At 45.1% G+C, this 17017-nt stretch overlaps 1 protein-coding gene across 5 annotated transcripts in view; it reads left to right on the top strand.

Moving 5' to 3' along the window:
• Rgl1 (ral guanine nucleotide dissociation stimulator like 1) overlaps nucleotides 1-17017 on the top strand; it is a 250090-nt gene that overhangs the window by 126836 nt on the left and 106237 nt on the right. For 2 of the 5 annotated variants that reach the window (XM_029483250.2, XM_021176216.2), the window contains exon 3: nucleotides 14616-14726. The exons of 2 other annotated variants lie outside the window; for them this stretch is intronic. In XM_029483250.2, the coding sequence (XP_029339110.1) occupies nucleotides 14616-14726 (111 nt within the window). Of the gene's footprint in view, nucleotides 1-13253; nucleotides 13494-14615; nucleotides 14727-17017 lie in introns of those variants that run through there. One more of the 5 variants, XM_021176224.3, reaches the window with a different exon arrangement.

Below are 17017 nucleotides of genomic sequence, written 5' to 3'. Positions count from 1 at the left end.
TACTAGGATGACCCCCGTCTTCATGCCTATGTGAGAGAACAAACGGGGTGGCCACACCAGCCAGTTATGTGATGTCACCGGGACAGTGGTGCTGGCAGGAAGATAGAAAAGCCTGGAGAGAGCTACTGAGAACATAGTTCTTGAGTTCTGGTGAGTACATTCCAGTTCCCAGAGGGGATGGAGCACTAATGCAATTCCTAAGACACTATAGCTCACAAATAATGGAAACAATATATACTAGCAAAGGTGTTACTATGTAAATGACCTAAGGAAAAAAGTCTTTTGAAATTGCTATATTTGAAGTCAAAAGACTTGGAATTTTGACCATGGTCCAGCATTTATATTGTATGAGTTATTGATGTTTCTGTTTCTTTTCACATAAAATGGAGCTAATAATACTTTCATTTTGAAAGGGAGAGACAATCAAGGGGGTGTATGCAGCAGATATTATAAGTTACAAAGCAGCAGAAAGCACTAGAGGCCACAACACTTATACCTGCAAGTAGGCATAAGTCCAGCCGGTTAAGTAGTTAGAACTGGATGCTAGGTGAGTAGGTGACCTACTCAGGTGCTGCTAAATTTCAGCCACAGTACCCTACCACAGATGGGGGCAGTCTTCCCGAGTACTAAGTAGGGCTCTTGGAATGCCCCTGGGGCACATCACAAAGTACTGTGATGGCTACGAGTGGTCTGTGTGTGGTCTGTGATGATCCTCCCTTTTCTACTTGGAAGCATCCACCCCTAAACTCCTCCCCAGCCCCCTGAAACTCTGCTGACCTATACAGCTGCTTCAGTGCTCCTTAGTCGGGTGTGTTCCTCTTTCTTCTGAAGGCTCACAGGGGTCAGTACTTAACTCTTTGTCCACTTTCAAAAGAGACGCTAAAAGCTGGTCTTTTCCTCCCACTTTTGGTCAGGGTTAGGCCTGACACCTGAGCATTTCCAGGGTGAGAACCAAGAGGCTTTTCCTTGAAGCCTGAGTTCTTTTCCCAGCTGGGTCCCACCTGAGATGTGTGAGGGAGCATTTGTAAAAGAACACAGTACAACACTAGCACTGTGACCTGTAATGTGGGGTCAGGATGGCTCCATACAAACTGCTTACAGTATTTATTCCCATGTTTGTCTCCACTGTCAGACTGAGTTCTCCTGAGAGGCAGAACTAAGTATATAAGAGTTATACCGAATTACAAGGATTGACTCATCCAATCACGGACGCTGAGAAGTCACAGGATGTGCTGTCTGTCAAGGAGAGACCCAGGAGGGAGGCAGTGCAATTCTCTCTTAGGGCAAAAGCCTGAGAATCAGGGAGAACAAGGTTGTAGCTCCAATTTGAGCTCAAGAGAAGGTAGATGTGATGTCTCAGCTCAAGTGATGAGACAGGGAAAGCCCTCCTTCCTCTGTCCTGCTCAGACCAACAGTGGTCTAGGTGGTGCCCACCCACAGAAGAGAGTGCTGGCTCCCTTTCTGTCCCATGCATCTGCTTGGCTCCTTCCCTCTCTTCATTAAGTGTGCTTCACCAGACATCTTTCACCTTAAAGATCCATTCTCTAGAGAATTCTCTTTAAATGCTGTATGTTGGGCCTGTGCCTGCCACCTGTAAGTCTTCTCTCAGTTTCTGTCATGCAGTAAGAGACTTCTCTGCTTGACTGTTCCCTCCCCCATTAGTACTTCGAGTGAGGCATCACAGCCGTGAGGTTCAGTTCAGCCAGAGATGCCTAGCAAAGGGTTCAATATACAGTGGGTACTCAGCAAGGCATTATTTCAAGTAATAATTAGGCAAAGACCTTTAAAATCTGACTCATGATAATATCCCTCTCTTGGAGATGTGGTGATCTACTCTTGCAGAGTGGCTCTCTAATCTCTATCGATTTTGTTCTGTTTAATGGGTATATTGGCTAGAGTATAGGCCTGGCTGTCTTGACAAGTTAAACAACTAAAACCTTCTCCTTTTCTTTCCCAGAGATTGGCTGCAACTGGCTGGCGTGAGGAAAGGGTCACAGAGGCCTTTTCTGTCTCCTGCCCCCTCCTGTGGCGTGCTTTCCTTGACCCTTTCTAGAGAGGCTAATTATGTCCGGGAATTCTTGAACCCTGCACCCAAAGTCAGTCATTCTTTTGGCTGCTTGGGGACCGATTCTAATCTTTCTGGGTCCTTTGGGGTTGCTTCAGTGCGGGGTGTGGATGTTTGGAGCCGACCTTTAGAGCTTTCTAGTCTTTGCCTCCACCTTATCCTGAGCTTCCTTCCATAAGAAGACCAGAAACTTTGTTTGTTAGGCACGGTGCCAAGATTGTCAAGCTCCTTGATAGAAAGTCATGAGCTGAAGTCGGGACCATGCTTTGTCCCGAGGTCCATAACACACCAGCTCAGTATGTGGCCCGCCTGGCAGTGCTGTGTCCCAAGGCCCATGACATACCAACCCAGCAGGTGGGCAGCCTGGCAAGATAGAGGTGAGAAATCCCTTTGGACAAAGCCAAATGCTCATGTCACTTATTGGGGTAGCTCTTTGCCATTCTTTCCCCCTTCCCCATCCCCTTCCCCTTCCGTAACACCGTAACATCTGTAACACATGTCGGCCTGAATTTATGATCCTCCTGACTCAGCCTCCCACATCACTAGATTACAGGCCTGTATCTCTAGGCCTGGCTGAGGACCATCATCTCTTTACAGGGTGCTTCCATTGGGTGTATGTTGAGGGTCTCTTCTATCAATTCTCTACTCCCCTAACACATACAAACAGACAGACAGACAGACACCCACCCACCACCATCACTGTCACCCCTCCACCTAGAGAAGGAATTCAAAGGGAGAACCAGGTAGTTGGGAATGAGCTGTAGCAGCCGTAGGGTCAGCAGCTCTTCTGTCACCTAGAAGAAGCCAAGTGAGCCAAGGTAACGCCCCCTCTTGCCCTCCACCCCAAGCAGGGCAGGTTCCATCCTATAGGCCAGCACTGCCTAGTTTTTCTGTAGACGTGACACAAGATAGGGTCATTTGGGAAGATGCGCCCTTAATTAAGAAAATGCCTGTAGGTAAGTCTGTGGGATAGATTTTCTTGATTAGCCCACCATGAGCAGAGTCACCCCTGGCATGTAGTCCTGGGTTGTATAAGAAAGGTGCCTGAGAGAGCCCAAGAACAACAGTCCACTAAACAGTGTTCCTCCATGGCCTCTTCAGCTCTGGCTTCCCTGGATGATGGACTGTAAGCTATAAGATGAAATAAATCCTTGCCTCCACAAGTTGGGTTTGGGCCTGATGTTTATCACAGCAACAGAAAAGCAAACTGTTATAGGGTCTCACTTCAAGCTTTAAAAGAAGCAGGATCAGTATTAGCCACTGTGAACTGTAAATACACACCAAGGCCCAAAGATCTACCTAACATTTTCTCGGCAATGCAGTGTATGAAACATTTCCTGGCTTTTCCCCCCTTTGTTTTAAGAAAGTAGGGGTTATCTAATGGCTACACAACCGGCTTTCTAGAGTGTGAAACCCACTTCTCTTTGCATTTCTGCTTCCCCTAGAGAGAAGCTAGCACATTTGTGGCAATCTGGTTAACTTTTGTTAAGGTTTCTTTCCCATTATGTAGGCTTTTCTTTTCTTTCCACCTTCTCAGACGTTGTTCTTGAAGCCAGGAACTTTCCATTCTTGGTTTCATCCAGAAGACAAATATTTCTGGGAAAACACAGTGGCTAAGCCATTCAGCAATTCTGCTGTTATGTAACTGACCACACTAAGGCTTTGAATTAGCTTTGCTTACATTTTGTTGAAGAGTGTCATAAAATAACTGCGATAATTTTTTCAAAAACATTTGCAGGTTTTCAAAATAGAGCTTGCTTAAAAAAATCTGCGCAGCATCTAGCAACAATGGCCGAGGGCAAAGTTTGTTTGAAATAATGACAAGTCCGTTGACTGTCTTCCAGCACTGACTTCAGTTTGAGAATCTGTGAGTGCAGTGAGCCTTCTTCCCATTACTACCGCCCACAGCTCTGGCTTCCTCCTGTCCTGCTCTCTTCTCTGGTCCTTTTGTGTTTCGCTTTTGTTTGTTTTTGTTTTTGTTTCTTGTGAGACACATTATGAGGTAGGTTGCATGCTCCACCTCCAACCCTCACCCCTGCTCTCTGCCACCCCTGCGAACTCCCCTGCATATGAGCGGACACATGGTTAGCTCTCCCTCTCATCAGTCACCCCTCTGTCACTATCTCTAGTTTCTTTCTCCTAAGAACTGAGCCAATGTTTTTTTTTCCCTAAAGCAGAATCCCTTCTTATTGTATCTTTATTTATGTGTTCCTACTGTCTCAGAGTTCTAGTCCTAAAACTTTAAATTTAATTTGTTTGTTTATTTGCTTCCTCTCTCATTTTCTTTTCTTTCTTTCTTTTTTTAATATTTATTTTAGGTACATGAGTACATTGTAGCTGTCTTCAGATACATCAGAAGAGGACATTGGATTCCATTACAGATGGTTGTGAGCTACCATGTGGTTGCTGGGAATTGAACTCAGGACCTCTAGAAGAACAGTCAGTGCTTTTAAACACTGAGCCGTCTCTCCAGCGCCCCCCCCCTCATTTTCTTGTCCCATGTCACTTGTCATCAAGTTGCAGAATGTATTCCTCCCATACCCTCGGATTCATTTCTTCCTTTCTGAGCCCTCCTTGTGTCCCTCTGAGAGCAGCTGCTAATTTAGAAGAGCGTTCTTCCACAGCCTTCTCTTGGTCCTTTCTCCCCTCACAAGCTAGTTTACGGACCAGCATTAGAATCGTCTGGTTGCTGTGCTCTTTTGTCATTTCAGATTATCTTTTTTATGTTTTTATTATTTTTTACACAACATGTTTCGATCATATTTTTCCTTGTACAGATTCTTCCTACATTCCTATCCACCCAACTTAATCTCTCTGTCTATCTCTCTGTCTGTCTGTCTGTCTGTCTCTCTCTTTCTCTCTCTCAAAAAGAAAAACAAAACCAAACCAACAAAACCAAAAGAAAAGCAGAACAGACAAGCAGACTTAGAGGGACAGGCACACTGACCTGCCTTGCGTTGGCACATGCTGACACTGTTGGAGAATCCGATTCCCTCCCCTAGCAGTTCTCAATTGTAAACTGTTTTCCTGGACCACAGGTTCAAATCTCACCTCCTCTGTCTCCTTTGAACCACAGGGTCCCCCCCCCCTGCACCCATTCGTTTCTTCTAAGCCATGTGACAGCAGCCTTTGTAAGAAAAACTGTATTACCTGGAGAGTTTAAAGAATACCTTTAGTTAGTCTTTGACAATTTCATACATGCATCTTTATGATATTCACCCTGCCTCTCCCTTCCCACTTCCCTCCTCGAAGACTTGAAACTTTTTAAATATGTAATTTAAAATCATGCACACACGTGTGTGCCTATGTGCAGCTTAGGTGTCATGGAAGCCATGGATTCCGGCATCCAGAGTCACAGCTGCCCACCGGTCCTCTGTAAAAGCAGTGGGTGCTGCTATTGCTCAGTCGTCTCTCCATCCCATGACAGGCTTTTCAAGAGTCATCTCTGCCTGACAGAGTGTCATCTTCTCTGTGTCCCCTTGCCCCGCTTGCTCCGATCTGTTAATTTTACTTGCTAATGTCTGGCATTCGAAACTCCTTTTCACCCAGTTTCTCTGTACTTTTCCTTTCTTGTTAAAGTATAATAAATACCTTTAGGTTAGTGACAATATCTAATATTAGTCATTCAACCATATTTACCAGTCACTATTGAATTTATAACATGGCCCCCCTCATCTACCTGCCAAACCATCTCTCTCTTTAGTTACTTTTGGCATCTGTAATGCTAATAACCGTAGCAGGTCTCTGTTTGTTCTGCACTGTGAGGTGCTAGCACATAGTAGAGAGAGGAAGCCTGGCACCACTGAAGTGGAAACTTAAGGGTTCTTTAGAAGCTCAGTTGTGTTAGATGGTGTTAGTTGGCACAAACACATGAAGGAGCATTTCACTGAAGCAGACACAGGTGAAAGGATGTTCTGCTAAAGCAAGCACGCGAAAGGACAAGTGATGAAGGATTCTTTGCTAACAACACGCATGTATTGGTCTGCCTTACATTGTGTAGTTGAGCTCCATTTGTCAGGACTCCATAGAGAGAAATGCACCAAAAAACTTCTAGTGGTGTGCTGCAGTTTCTTGCTGCTTCCTCAGACTCTGGCTGATTGGCAGAGTGATGTCAGCTGACACAGATGCACCTGCTGAGGCAAGACACATGCTGAGACACGACCTGTGGAGGACATGTGATGTTTGGAGGATATAAATAGGAGTCTACAAACAGGGATGGAGACTGATCTTGGCTTGCATATAGATCTAGGTGTACAACACTTGTTTGTCTTGAGTCTTTACTGATCTTCTATTTGCTGAGACACAGCCAAGAACTTCTCCTGGTCTTTCCTGCTGACTCGTGCCTTTGCTGAGGCCTGGCTATCTCGTGAGGTCATGCCACCACTGCTGATTCATATTTGCTACCCCCACTCTACTGAGCTCGACTGCTGGTGTATCCATGAGTAGATAGAGCTGCCGCTGCTAACCTGCAAAATGAACTGCTGATTTCCAGACAACACAGACCAGTGTTGCTCCAAAGAACCTTTCTAAATAGGTTCACTTCCGTTGTATTCTTTCTTTCCCATTACCTCTGGTGGGTGGTGGGCTAAAAGAGAGGTGAAAACGTTTAAAACCACCATTAAAAGTAAGCCTTAAAAAATTAAAGTTACACACCATCCCTGCCTTTGTAGTTTACAGTCTAGTAAAAGAGGTTAGAGCTATCAGTACATGTATTCAACTGTGATCGATTTACAAGGAAAGAGGAATATGGTACTGTGACCACACATGACTGATATGGGTATTTAACTAGAGCAAGAAGAAGAGACTGAGATGTCCCACATAAGGGAAATGCCGTCCTGCTCTTTGGCAGGAGAGGTTGAATATGTCATGACTTTGTCAAAAAACATGGAATTCGATAGCACAGTGAGGTGAGGAGAGGGAGGGTATAGCCACAGCCAGGCTATATGGGATACAGGAAGGATTTAGGCTTTTATCCTTGGCAATAGGGAGCCACCGGAGGGGGTAAAGGACAGGGGGAGATGGCAGTGTCATTTGGAAAGACCACTCTGTCTAGGGAGAGATGAGCTCAGCCTTTTTCTGGGGTTGTAGCAACTCAGTAAATGCTGCTCACTGATTGGACGGCATGAGACTTAGGGCTCTTGCTGTGATCTTTGTATCACAAAATTCTGTTTTCAAGCTATAGAATCTTGAGCTACTTAAAAGAAGAGCCTGACTTTTTAACATCATTACTTTCCTATCGTCTTTGCAATTCTTTAACCTAACACACGCAGCCCCTACTGCTGATAGCACTGAGTAGTAACCATGGTGCTGGGGACTGTGCTGAATGAAGTCTTGATGTCTTGGCTGTCTTGATTAACTCCTACTCCAGCCCAATGGCAGAAGTGGTTATAGTAGGATTAAGCTGGGTCTTGCCTCAGAGTGAAGTGGTCAGGCTAGACCTCAGCTCTAGATGTTTCTGACTGAAGAGCCATGGCTCTTTGCCACTTCAGTCTCTTTACTTGAGGCTCACTACTATTTTAATACCATGCTTATGACATGGTCTTTTAGCTTTGGGGGAAAAAGGTGATCCGGCTAATTGGCCAATAATGCTCCAGATTCTTGGTCAAAGCCGTTCACCTGAAGCTTAGGTCACCTACTCACCTCGCCCTCTGACTGTTTCACTGTGTGTCACCCAGAACCTGGCGACATGTCTCAGCCGATGGTTGTGCTTTGATCTTTTCATCTCTGTGGACACATTGCCAGCTGTGTGTCCTTTTTTTCTTTTACAGAAATCTATAATTAGATGAGGCATTAATTATGTTAGCCCCAGGCACAAATAGTATTCCACAAGCCATCTTCCTCTGTAAGTGAGCATCACCAACAATTAAGAGTGACCACCAACAAATGATTAAAATATTAGTTGAAAAATATCTTCTGATATGGCTGTAGGAGCCCTTTGTCTCGGGCCTGGCAGTGGTTGAATGGTATTTGCTTGTATTTCTTCTGGATTTACTTTCCATCCCTCGGGGCAGCCTTTTCTTTAGTTGCAATAGGACTGTATAAAATGCTCATAATTTGCTTACATGAATAGAATAATCTAATAGCAGAACATTGAGAATATGAATTGATAGCTTGTAGTGTTTCTGTGATAATTAATAAGGTCAGTTTGGGCTCAGAAAATGACAGCAATTGTCTACTGCTTAAGAAGGTTTTAAAGGATCATTCATCTTTAACCAAGCGTGACTGGCTCCTTATCCCTTGCAAAGCAAGGTTGAAAGTTCAAGCAAAAGGTAGGCGAATGCAGCACCCCCAGGGTTTTTGTTGTTGTTGTTGTTTTTTTTTATTTCAGAGTTGGTGATTGAACCCAGGGTCTTGAAACATGCTAAACACACACTTTATCAATGAGTTGCACCCCCAGGCCAACCCCAGTTTTCACAGCTGGAAACAACCCGAACAGAATGCCCAGCTGACACCGGGAGACTGAGCGTGGGAAGCTAATTGCTAAGCAACATAGCCCCCAAACCTGAAGACCAGGGAGGGGCATTCATGGGCAGTCCATAGGATGGAGTAGCTGCAGCCACACTTAGATATTGCTGGAGCTAGAAGTTAAGTATCTGTTTGATTTGCTTATATCTCCCTTCCAAGTGATTGTTAAGGACCTAGAGGTGGCTGAAGGTTTAGTTATTAATAAAATTATTAAAAATGCCTCTTACCAGTTTCATTTAAAATCTATTAGCAGTGAATAGGAAAGGCTGCCCTTAGGTAGTAGTTGTGGGTGGGTGGAGACAGTTGCTACTCGGCCACTGTAGGGCAAGGTGTAACACACACCTTCCCACACTTACTGCTGTTACTCTTCTCTTAGAACTGCTTTCCTCTAAACTTTTGACTGGGCATAGACCAGTGTAGTCTAGCCTTGAGTTTGGGGATGACAGAGCTAAGGTCTTGCTATTTTTAGTCATCTCACACGGCATTGTCATCTTCCAGACAAGGTTTTTAAGTGACTTCATTAAGGTATGAATGACATGTGGTGTGCTGTATATATTTAGTGTTTATGATTTGATGAGCTTGGAGATCAGTTCATAGTCATGAAACCATCATTACCATCAAGGCCAGGGACAGATGCGTTTTCTTCCATGTTTCTTCCTGCCCCATTGTTACTGTTGCTATGATACTAACATAGGGTCTGCACTCAGGCAATAGTAGCTGTAAGTCCAGTGCAACATTATTTCCTATAACTTCACATTCTGGGACCACTACCTTCTACTCCCAGCCCTGCCAGGCACACCCCTCTATTCTGCTTCTGTGTGTTTGGTGACGCCATGGACAGGAGCTCTCAGGTTGCCTTTCTGAGCTTGACCTATCTCCCTTAGCATAGCATCTTCCAGGTCCACCCATGTAGTCTCTTTAAAAGGACTGCTGTCTTTTTAAAAGCTGGAGAATACTCCACTGCATCACATTTACTTCTATCTGTTCATCCATTGATAGGCGTCCAGATCGTCTCAGTAGCATGGCCATTGTGAACAGTGTTGCAATAAACATGGAAGTGTAAAGTGTTTCTTAGAGATCTGGAAATACATTCTTTTATAAATGCCACAATTGGCATTACTGAATTTTATGTATTTTTAACTTCTTGAGAAACATCTGTACTTTCTTCATAGTGGGTACTGCTTACGTTCCCAGCAGCAGTATACTAGGGGTCCCTTTTTTCTGCATCTTCATTAACACATGAACCTCAACACTTCCTTCCCCACTCCCTTCTATCTTTCCTTTAAAAATTTATTTCTAGTTAGTGTACAAAACAGTATAGCATTTTCATAATCCTCATCATTGTCCTCCTGCTTTTCCCTCTTGGTGAATGACACAAGATATGCGCTCATCTACTTGTGGGTGTTTTTATAAATTTTTTCTAAAATGTCTACTCAGGCCTGTTGGCCATTTGAATTGGATTATAGCTATTCTTTTGCTATTGAGTTATAGGACTCTTTTGTCTATTGCGGATATTAATTCTTTATTGGTCATGTGTTTTTGCAATTTTTTTTTCTCCCATTTTGTAGGTTGCCTTTTCTGCCTGGCTGAATTCCTCTGCTGGGCAGAAGCTGTTTGCCTTGATGTTCTTCCTCTTGCCATCCTCTGTTCAGAGCTTCTGATGGTTGGTAGTTTGGGTTAACATGGACTTCTAACATATTAAGTCTTCAAGATTACAAATATGTATTTATTTAATTGTTTATATCAACAGAAGATCAATTAGAACTAATGGTCAAGTACATTAAAATAACAGAACACAGAACCAAAGTTCAAATATTAGTTGTGAATCCCCAGTACTAGGGCGGAAATGACTGGTTAGGTAGCTCAGTGGGCACAGTATTTGCCAAGCTTGGAACCTTAGAACCCATGTAAATGCTGCATGTGGCAGGGTGGCCCATAACCCCAGGGCTGTGAGCGGGCATAGCATGATCCCGGGAGCTCATTGGCCAACCAGTCTGCCCAAACTGAGTTTCAGTGAAAGACCCTTTCCCAGAGAGTTGGAAAAGCAATTATGGAAAGGCACCCAGATATCAACCTCTGGCTTTCGCACGAGCCAGCTCATGTGACCATGCCTTTCCTGTGACCTGTGCACATTCACACACCTGTCACACCACAACCTAAAATTAAAATTAGGAAAGCCAATCATAACAGCACCAAGTAGAATCAGGTACTTAGAAACAAACTTATTGAAAAAGCACAGAGCCAGACACCAAAGCTTCAGAAATGTTTCTAGGGTCTGAGTCTAGGGTAAGGCATTTACTAGGTGAGTCAAGTCACACTGACTGATGAATGGGTTACAGGCTTATGCTCCGCACGCTCTAACTAGTACTTTAATCCAAAAACCCTAGTAAAAAGGTAATATTGATTACATTGCCTATAAGTGAATTTTTTTTTCAGCTACAGTTTTACTTTTTCTCTTCCTGGATTAAAAGAGAAAAGAGGTTCACAGTTGAGTGTTCCTCTGCTCGGCTCCAGGGAGCACACTAAAGGAAGAGCACACACTCTTCACTGCTAGTCTTCCCCATCAGTCCCAGAGCCCCGAGCAGGCTCCAGCCCATCTTCATCCTTTTCTGTCCCCTGCAGCAGTGCACAGCATCCTGTGTTTGGGGCCTAGCGCTCATTTTAAGTGAAATAGTTTAAAATAAGTGGAAAAAGCCCTCGTTGATGTCAACATTTGATAGTTCTAAATCATATAAATCCAGCTATTTGGTTTTTATCTTTTTCTTTCCTTCATAAAAGGATTTTTACAAAATCACACCTTCCCAGGAACAAGCACAAACAATCATTCTTGCTAAGTCTCTCTGGAGCTTGCGTATAATTTGGAAGACATCATTTCAGATTTCTGCACATTGCAGACATGACAGCTTCTCATGGAGTCCCGGCCTACAGCTCCTAAGGGGGAAGGGCAGTAGGGAGAAAATGGAGCCTTCTGGACAACTCTCCGTGCACTAGGTGACTTGCACATTTCTTTATTTAACCCTTTCTGAAATCCTGTGAGGTTTGTCCTACTTTGTAGCCAAGGAAGCAAATCGGAGGGAAGTCGTGGAAATCTACCCTGACTTCCACTGTTAAGGCTGGGCTTGCACTGGGTTCTGTTGTCATTCCCTTTACAGCCCGGAACCCAGTCAAGGCCCAAGTCAATAGGATGAGAGGAAGGGAGAGGCTTGTGAGTGTCTTCTTCTGGAGAAGAAACTGCTCTTGTGAAGAAGTTTTTCCACAGTCTTAAAACTTACAGCGCAGATTAGGTTAGAGCGGTGGTGAAATTAACCCAACTGTTGCTCATCTGTCCTGGGCTGCCTCTTGTTGTCTTCAGAATCACCAAGGAGTTCATCTAGGTGTGACCTGGGGCCCTGAGGCGGATAAGAAGCCTGAGGTAGGGACACCACATGTTTTCCCTCTGGCTCCTGGGACACTCTGTTCTGAGTACTGAGCACAGCAGAAGGAATGTATGTGTGTGTGTGTGTGTGTTTAATATTTAAATGATAGAAACATCCACTTTGGTTGTAAAGGATCATTCTCTCTACAGTCTTGGACCCCTGAAGCCTGGGTCTTTATGAGGAGCGTTCGACTGACTTGAAGACATTCTGCAGTGTGCAGAGACCCTTTGCTTGCTTGGTATAACCTCTGTCATTTCTGATGCCCTTCTGGAGACATCAGTGCACTGATTGCCTAACTTTTCAGCTCATGGTATATTCAGTACTAACCAAAGCTCAGCATAGCAATCCAGAGGAGGTCTTTTTCAATTTGACACCTGTAAAACATGAAATTTTTGTAATTGGTGTGGAGTTCTGGCAGGTACAGTTTTGACTTCATGACTATGGGCTATCTCTTGCTGTTGATTTATTGAAACTAGATCTTTTAAAGTGTAATGTATTGTCCCCCACAGACCATTGTGTTAAGATAAAATTCTTGTCAGCATTGTCCTTTGAAAGGCTTTCCCTGCAGTGATTATCCCTCTATGTCCCCACAGTGCACACCCCCCATGGCTACTCACAGAGGCTCCAGAAACCCCCAGGACCACTTATGGCCTCTGTCACAAACTGTCAGATCCTACAAAACTCTCTGCTCTCACCCGCAGTAGCCAGTAGCCTTATCAGACTGGGTGGTGGAGCTGATGCATGCCTGTAATCTCAGCACTTAAGAGACAGAGGCAGGAGGATTGCCACAAAAGTTCCAAGTGTTCAAGGCTAGCCAGGACCACATTTTGTTTAAAAAAAGAAAAAAGAAAAAAAAGCAAGAAAGCCACAAACAAGAGTGGGCAGTAGGAACAAGTCCAGGCAGTTGCAGGTGCGGGGTAGGGTAGAGCCGCTGGGCACGGTTTTTAGATACCCAGATAGCTTTTGACTTTATCCTAATGAAAATCTTCCCCCAAATCGAGGGGACTCTGATTTAATTGCTCTAATTCCAAATAGCAAGCAGATCACACAAGAATCCCTAACCTTGAATTCCCCCAGTTTCCTTCAGTAAAGCAGACGGAGGCTGCGCACACGTCCCATGGCACACATGGTTCTATTTTGTCACCTGGTGGCCACCAGGAAACCCCGATGAAGCGGTCTACTTGAAAGCATCGTTTCCCCACCACTCCGGAGCTGGAGAAACGATTGCTTGCTCCCTTGATCCGCAGGGCTTCCGAAAGGGAGAGTGCGCTCACAAGCACAAACAGGAAAGCCTGACATCACGGAGCGGCGGGGAGGAGTCTGCTGCCGCGGGCTCCCGGGCTGCCAGCTCGCTGGCCGGCGCTCCTTTGTGGCCCGGTCGCGCGCGGCGGCGGCAGCGGCGGTGGGGCAGCAAGGCGCGTGGGAAGCGCGGGGACCCGGAGCCGGGCCAGAGAGACGCCCCGACCGCCTCGGAGCAGGGCGCACCATGCAGCGTCCGTGTGCCGGAGAGAAAACTGAGAATGAAATTACTTTGGCAAGCTAAAATGGTAAAGCGAGCTCCCCGCCTTCCCCGGACGCTTCTCTGCTGGGGGACTCGTCCCATCTCCTGCTTTCTCGGGGCCGGGTTGTTGGAGCACTGTCTAACTGATCTGAGCCACCCGGACCCCACTCTCTGAGAGGAGCTTTCTCACTCTGCTTTGTGTCCTTCCCCTCTCTGTGCCTCTTCTCCCTAGAAACGATGCCTGTGTTCTCAGGCATCGCCTGCGGGGTGTCTGGGACAGGCAGATGCGTGTCAGGAGAGCAGAACTTGGAAAGGACAGAACTCAGTCTGGGGGAGCGGCGCCGTGCTCTGCTTCCCAGCGGCAGCCCTTTAACACAGATCCGAGGTTTAGCTGGCGACATGGCCATCCAGGGGGTCGCTGTGTAAATTTCAGTGGAAGCTGCCTGAAGATGTTTTGCTTTCTCTGCACTTGCCAGAGGGGTTTTTCTTTCCTTTTCTTTTCTTTTCTTTTCTTTTCTTTTCTTTTCTTTTCTTTTCTTTTCTTTTCTTTTCTTTTCTTTTCTTTTCTTTTCTTTTCTTTTTTTTTCCCTGGAAATAAAAACTTTCCACACCCCACGTAACTTTTTTGGGGGGTTTCAAAACAGTAAGAGGAGAAAAAGAAGTACAACTTCACTTCCCAAAGAGGGCTCGGATACTAAATACTAAAAGTGTTCTAATACTAAAACACTTGTTTGAGGGAGTTTAACATCGACATTGCTCAAATGTTTGTGTACTTTGAGAAGTATAAACTTTTGTTTTTGCAAATGAGTTATTTTTTCCTTTCACTTAAGTGGACAGAGTTGATCAGGACTAAACCACAGTTTCCTTAAGAAGGAAAAAAAAAACTTGAAAAGATGATTTAAGATATGTGGCTAGGTTAGGAAAAGTAACTGAACGGAGAAGTCGGAGGTTCCTGATACTGCAGGAAAAGGCTGCCAGCCAAGAAAATCTCAGCCTTGCCTATTGCAGGGTGTCTTGTGTTGCTCTGTTTGGAGGATTTATTCAAAGGCTTGGAGAACCTTTGTAAGCAGGGAAGCAGCTGGGATAGATTGTGGTTAGCCAAGGGGGAAGAAAACAACAACACACACTACGACCCTCTTTTTCTTTCTCTTTATCCCGTCCCTGGCAGAGCTCGATTCAGGACTGGGGTGAAGAGGTAGAGGAAGGAGCTGTTTACCATGTCACCCTCAAAAGAGTCCAGATTCAACAGGCGGCCAATAAAGGAGCGAGATGGCTAGGGGTGAGTAGCGCTTCCGAGATCTTGAACTTTGGAACAGTGTCTTTGCTCTTCTGTGAATATCATTATTATTTAGCCAAGGTGGCCCCCCCATCCCCTTTTCCTCCCCCTTAGTCTTAAAAAGGAAACTGCTGATGGCCAAGTGTTTGCTCTAGCTGGACAGGTCTGTTTTAGGACTTGGTGTTTTCCTAAGCATCTTCCCTCAGTCTGTCAATAATTCAGAACCTTCCGGAGGAAACATCTTGAGGTATTTGGCAAACAGCTGGGGGTGTTGTGGCAGAAGAGGACAGACACACAGAGACCTGGTCAGAGAGCACTACTAGCTTCTACATGTGTCATAAACCACTGTGCCCAGAAGATCATCTTTTCTCTCTCCTCCTTACATAGTGATGCCAACAGCCCAGTCCCCACTCCCAGAAGTTCAGAGGCCATTCAGACCTGCTTCCTTTGAGGGGTGGCAAGTTTTCCCATTGTGACCTTCTTTCTGTAGAATGGGAGTAGGCTGATGTATACTTAGTCTTGGGACTTTGCCTGTAGAGTATGGAGTCGGTGGCAGACACTTGGAAAAATCTGCTTTCCATAAACTATTGGGGAAGGTCATGTGAGTTCTTAATTCGACCAATGAATCTTTCAACACATCCCAAATGAAGGGACTATGCAAGGCAGAGAGCCTGGCGGTGGGATCAGGAACATGTGGGAGAGTGGAGAGAGAGTAGTTACAGATGACACAGGGAGGAACATAGTGGTGTCTGAAGAGAGGCAGGACTTGTGGGTTATGGTCTTCAAAGCACTGAGGAGTGTGTGCTTGCATCGCAGCCTACTGACCTTAGTTTCAGAGCACACGAGGTTTGGAGCAGTGTTCCCAGATGAGTGTGTCGGGGCTTCCTGGGAGGAGCGGAGGCAATATGACTTGTAAGACTCAGAGTCAAAGGCAGGAAGCCAGGAGCCCTATCTTCCTTGGCCGTGGCTGCTGACATTGGATCTCCCCCAACCCCCGCATTGACCTTCTCAACCTGCCTTAAGTCAGGATTTCCCTGCGACTATGCTTGGATCAGGATACTGTTGACCGGGATGGTAAGTTGCTAGTGACATTGAAGATGTAGTCTGCAAAGTTAGGCACTTTCTCAGTGAACACTAGAGGTCTTTACTTACCAAGCAAGCACCTTACTCAGAACGTGATCATCCTAACATTAACTGTGTTTAGACTGCTGACCAACCACTCTGTTGCTTTTGGGGGCTTTATGTATATATACAGTATTTCAATGTGATGTTGCTATGGTTTTGACCTGTGTGGCTATTTGTAAATGATTAATAAGCTCTAAACCAGTTGCCTTCAAATAGACTTTGCATTTACTGGTGTTGGGTAGCCCTGAATGTCTTGGAACTAGCTCTGTGGACCAGGCCAGCTTCAAACTCAGAGATTCACCTCCCTCTGCCTTCTGAGTGCTGCAATTAAAGGCATGCACCACTGTGCCAGGCTTTTCTACTCTTTCTAACGATGCAAAATGCTGCATGGGTGGCAGTGTTAATATTTAGCCAGATATGGTAGCAATGACTGTAGTGTGAGCAATAGAGGGGACCCTACCCCCAATAAACTGTCCTTCCTTTAGCTGCCAGCAGTCATTACTCTTACCAGCTACTCTGCTCATTGATTCCACTTCCCTTCTCATCCTGCCTCTCTCCATAGCCATGTAGAGTTCAGAGGGGTTGGCTCTGACGTAAACTGTAGATCTGAAATATTGAGAAGAAAGATCATGTAAGCTTGTTTTTGGTTCATAGAGGAATCCTGCCCTCCTCCTTTTGAACAAATGACTCACAGACACCACACTGCTCATCAAAAGTCAGTTCTTGGACCTCTCAGCCTGGAATGCCACTTGATTTCTTGTCTTAGGTGTCCTGTGAGGAAGCTCTGTGGGTTTTTTGTTTTTTTTTTTTTTTTGTCCTTGAAAAATCCCAGCTTAATTTAATATGACTCAACCAATTGAGCCACAGCAATTATGAAATCCTTTTCTTTGGTACCCAGTTGGCTTCCTCATGTTTGTTTTCCTACATTCCAGTAACCCATTCAGAATTCTTCAAAGTGAACACTTTTAGAGTTAATGGGGTTGAGGTAAGGCAGGGAAGACGCTTCGTGCGCACTGGCATCTGACAACAACTTTATGGGGAACGTGGTATTATGATGCTCGCTTTCATCTTTCCTTTATATACAAGGAAAATAATGCCCAGCGTGATTTGCTCGCTTGCCTGTGGGGTCATGCAGTTAAGAAATAGTAGAGGCTAAATTTGTATATGGG

This window comes from Mus caroli, unplaced genomic scaffold (assembly GCF_978045245.1).
Source record: "Mus caroli unplaced genomic scaffold, Mus_caroli_1 scaffold_1, whole genome shotgun sequence".
In the NCBI taxonomy this organism is placed as follows: Eukaryota; Metazoa; Chordata; class Mammalia; order Rodentia; family Muridae; genus Mus; species Mus caroli.
The sequence above is the reverse complement of the archived record's forward strand: the minus strand, read 5'-3'. Positions and strand labels throughout refer to the sequence as shown.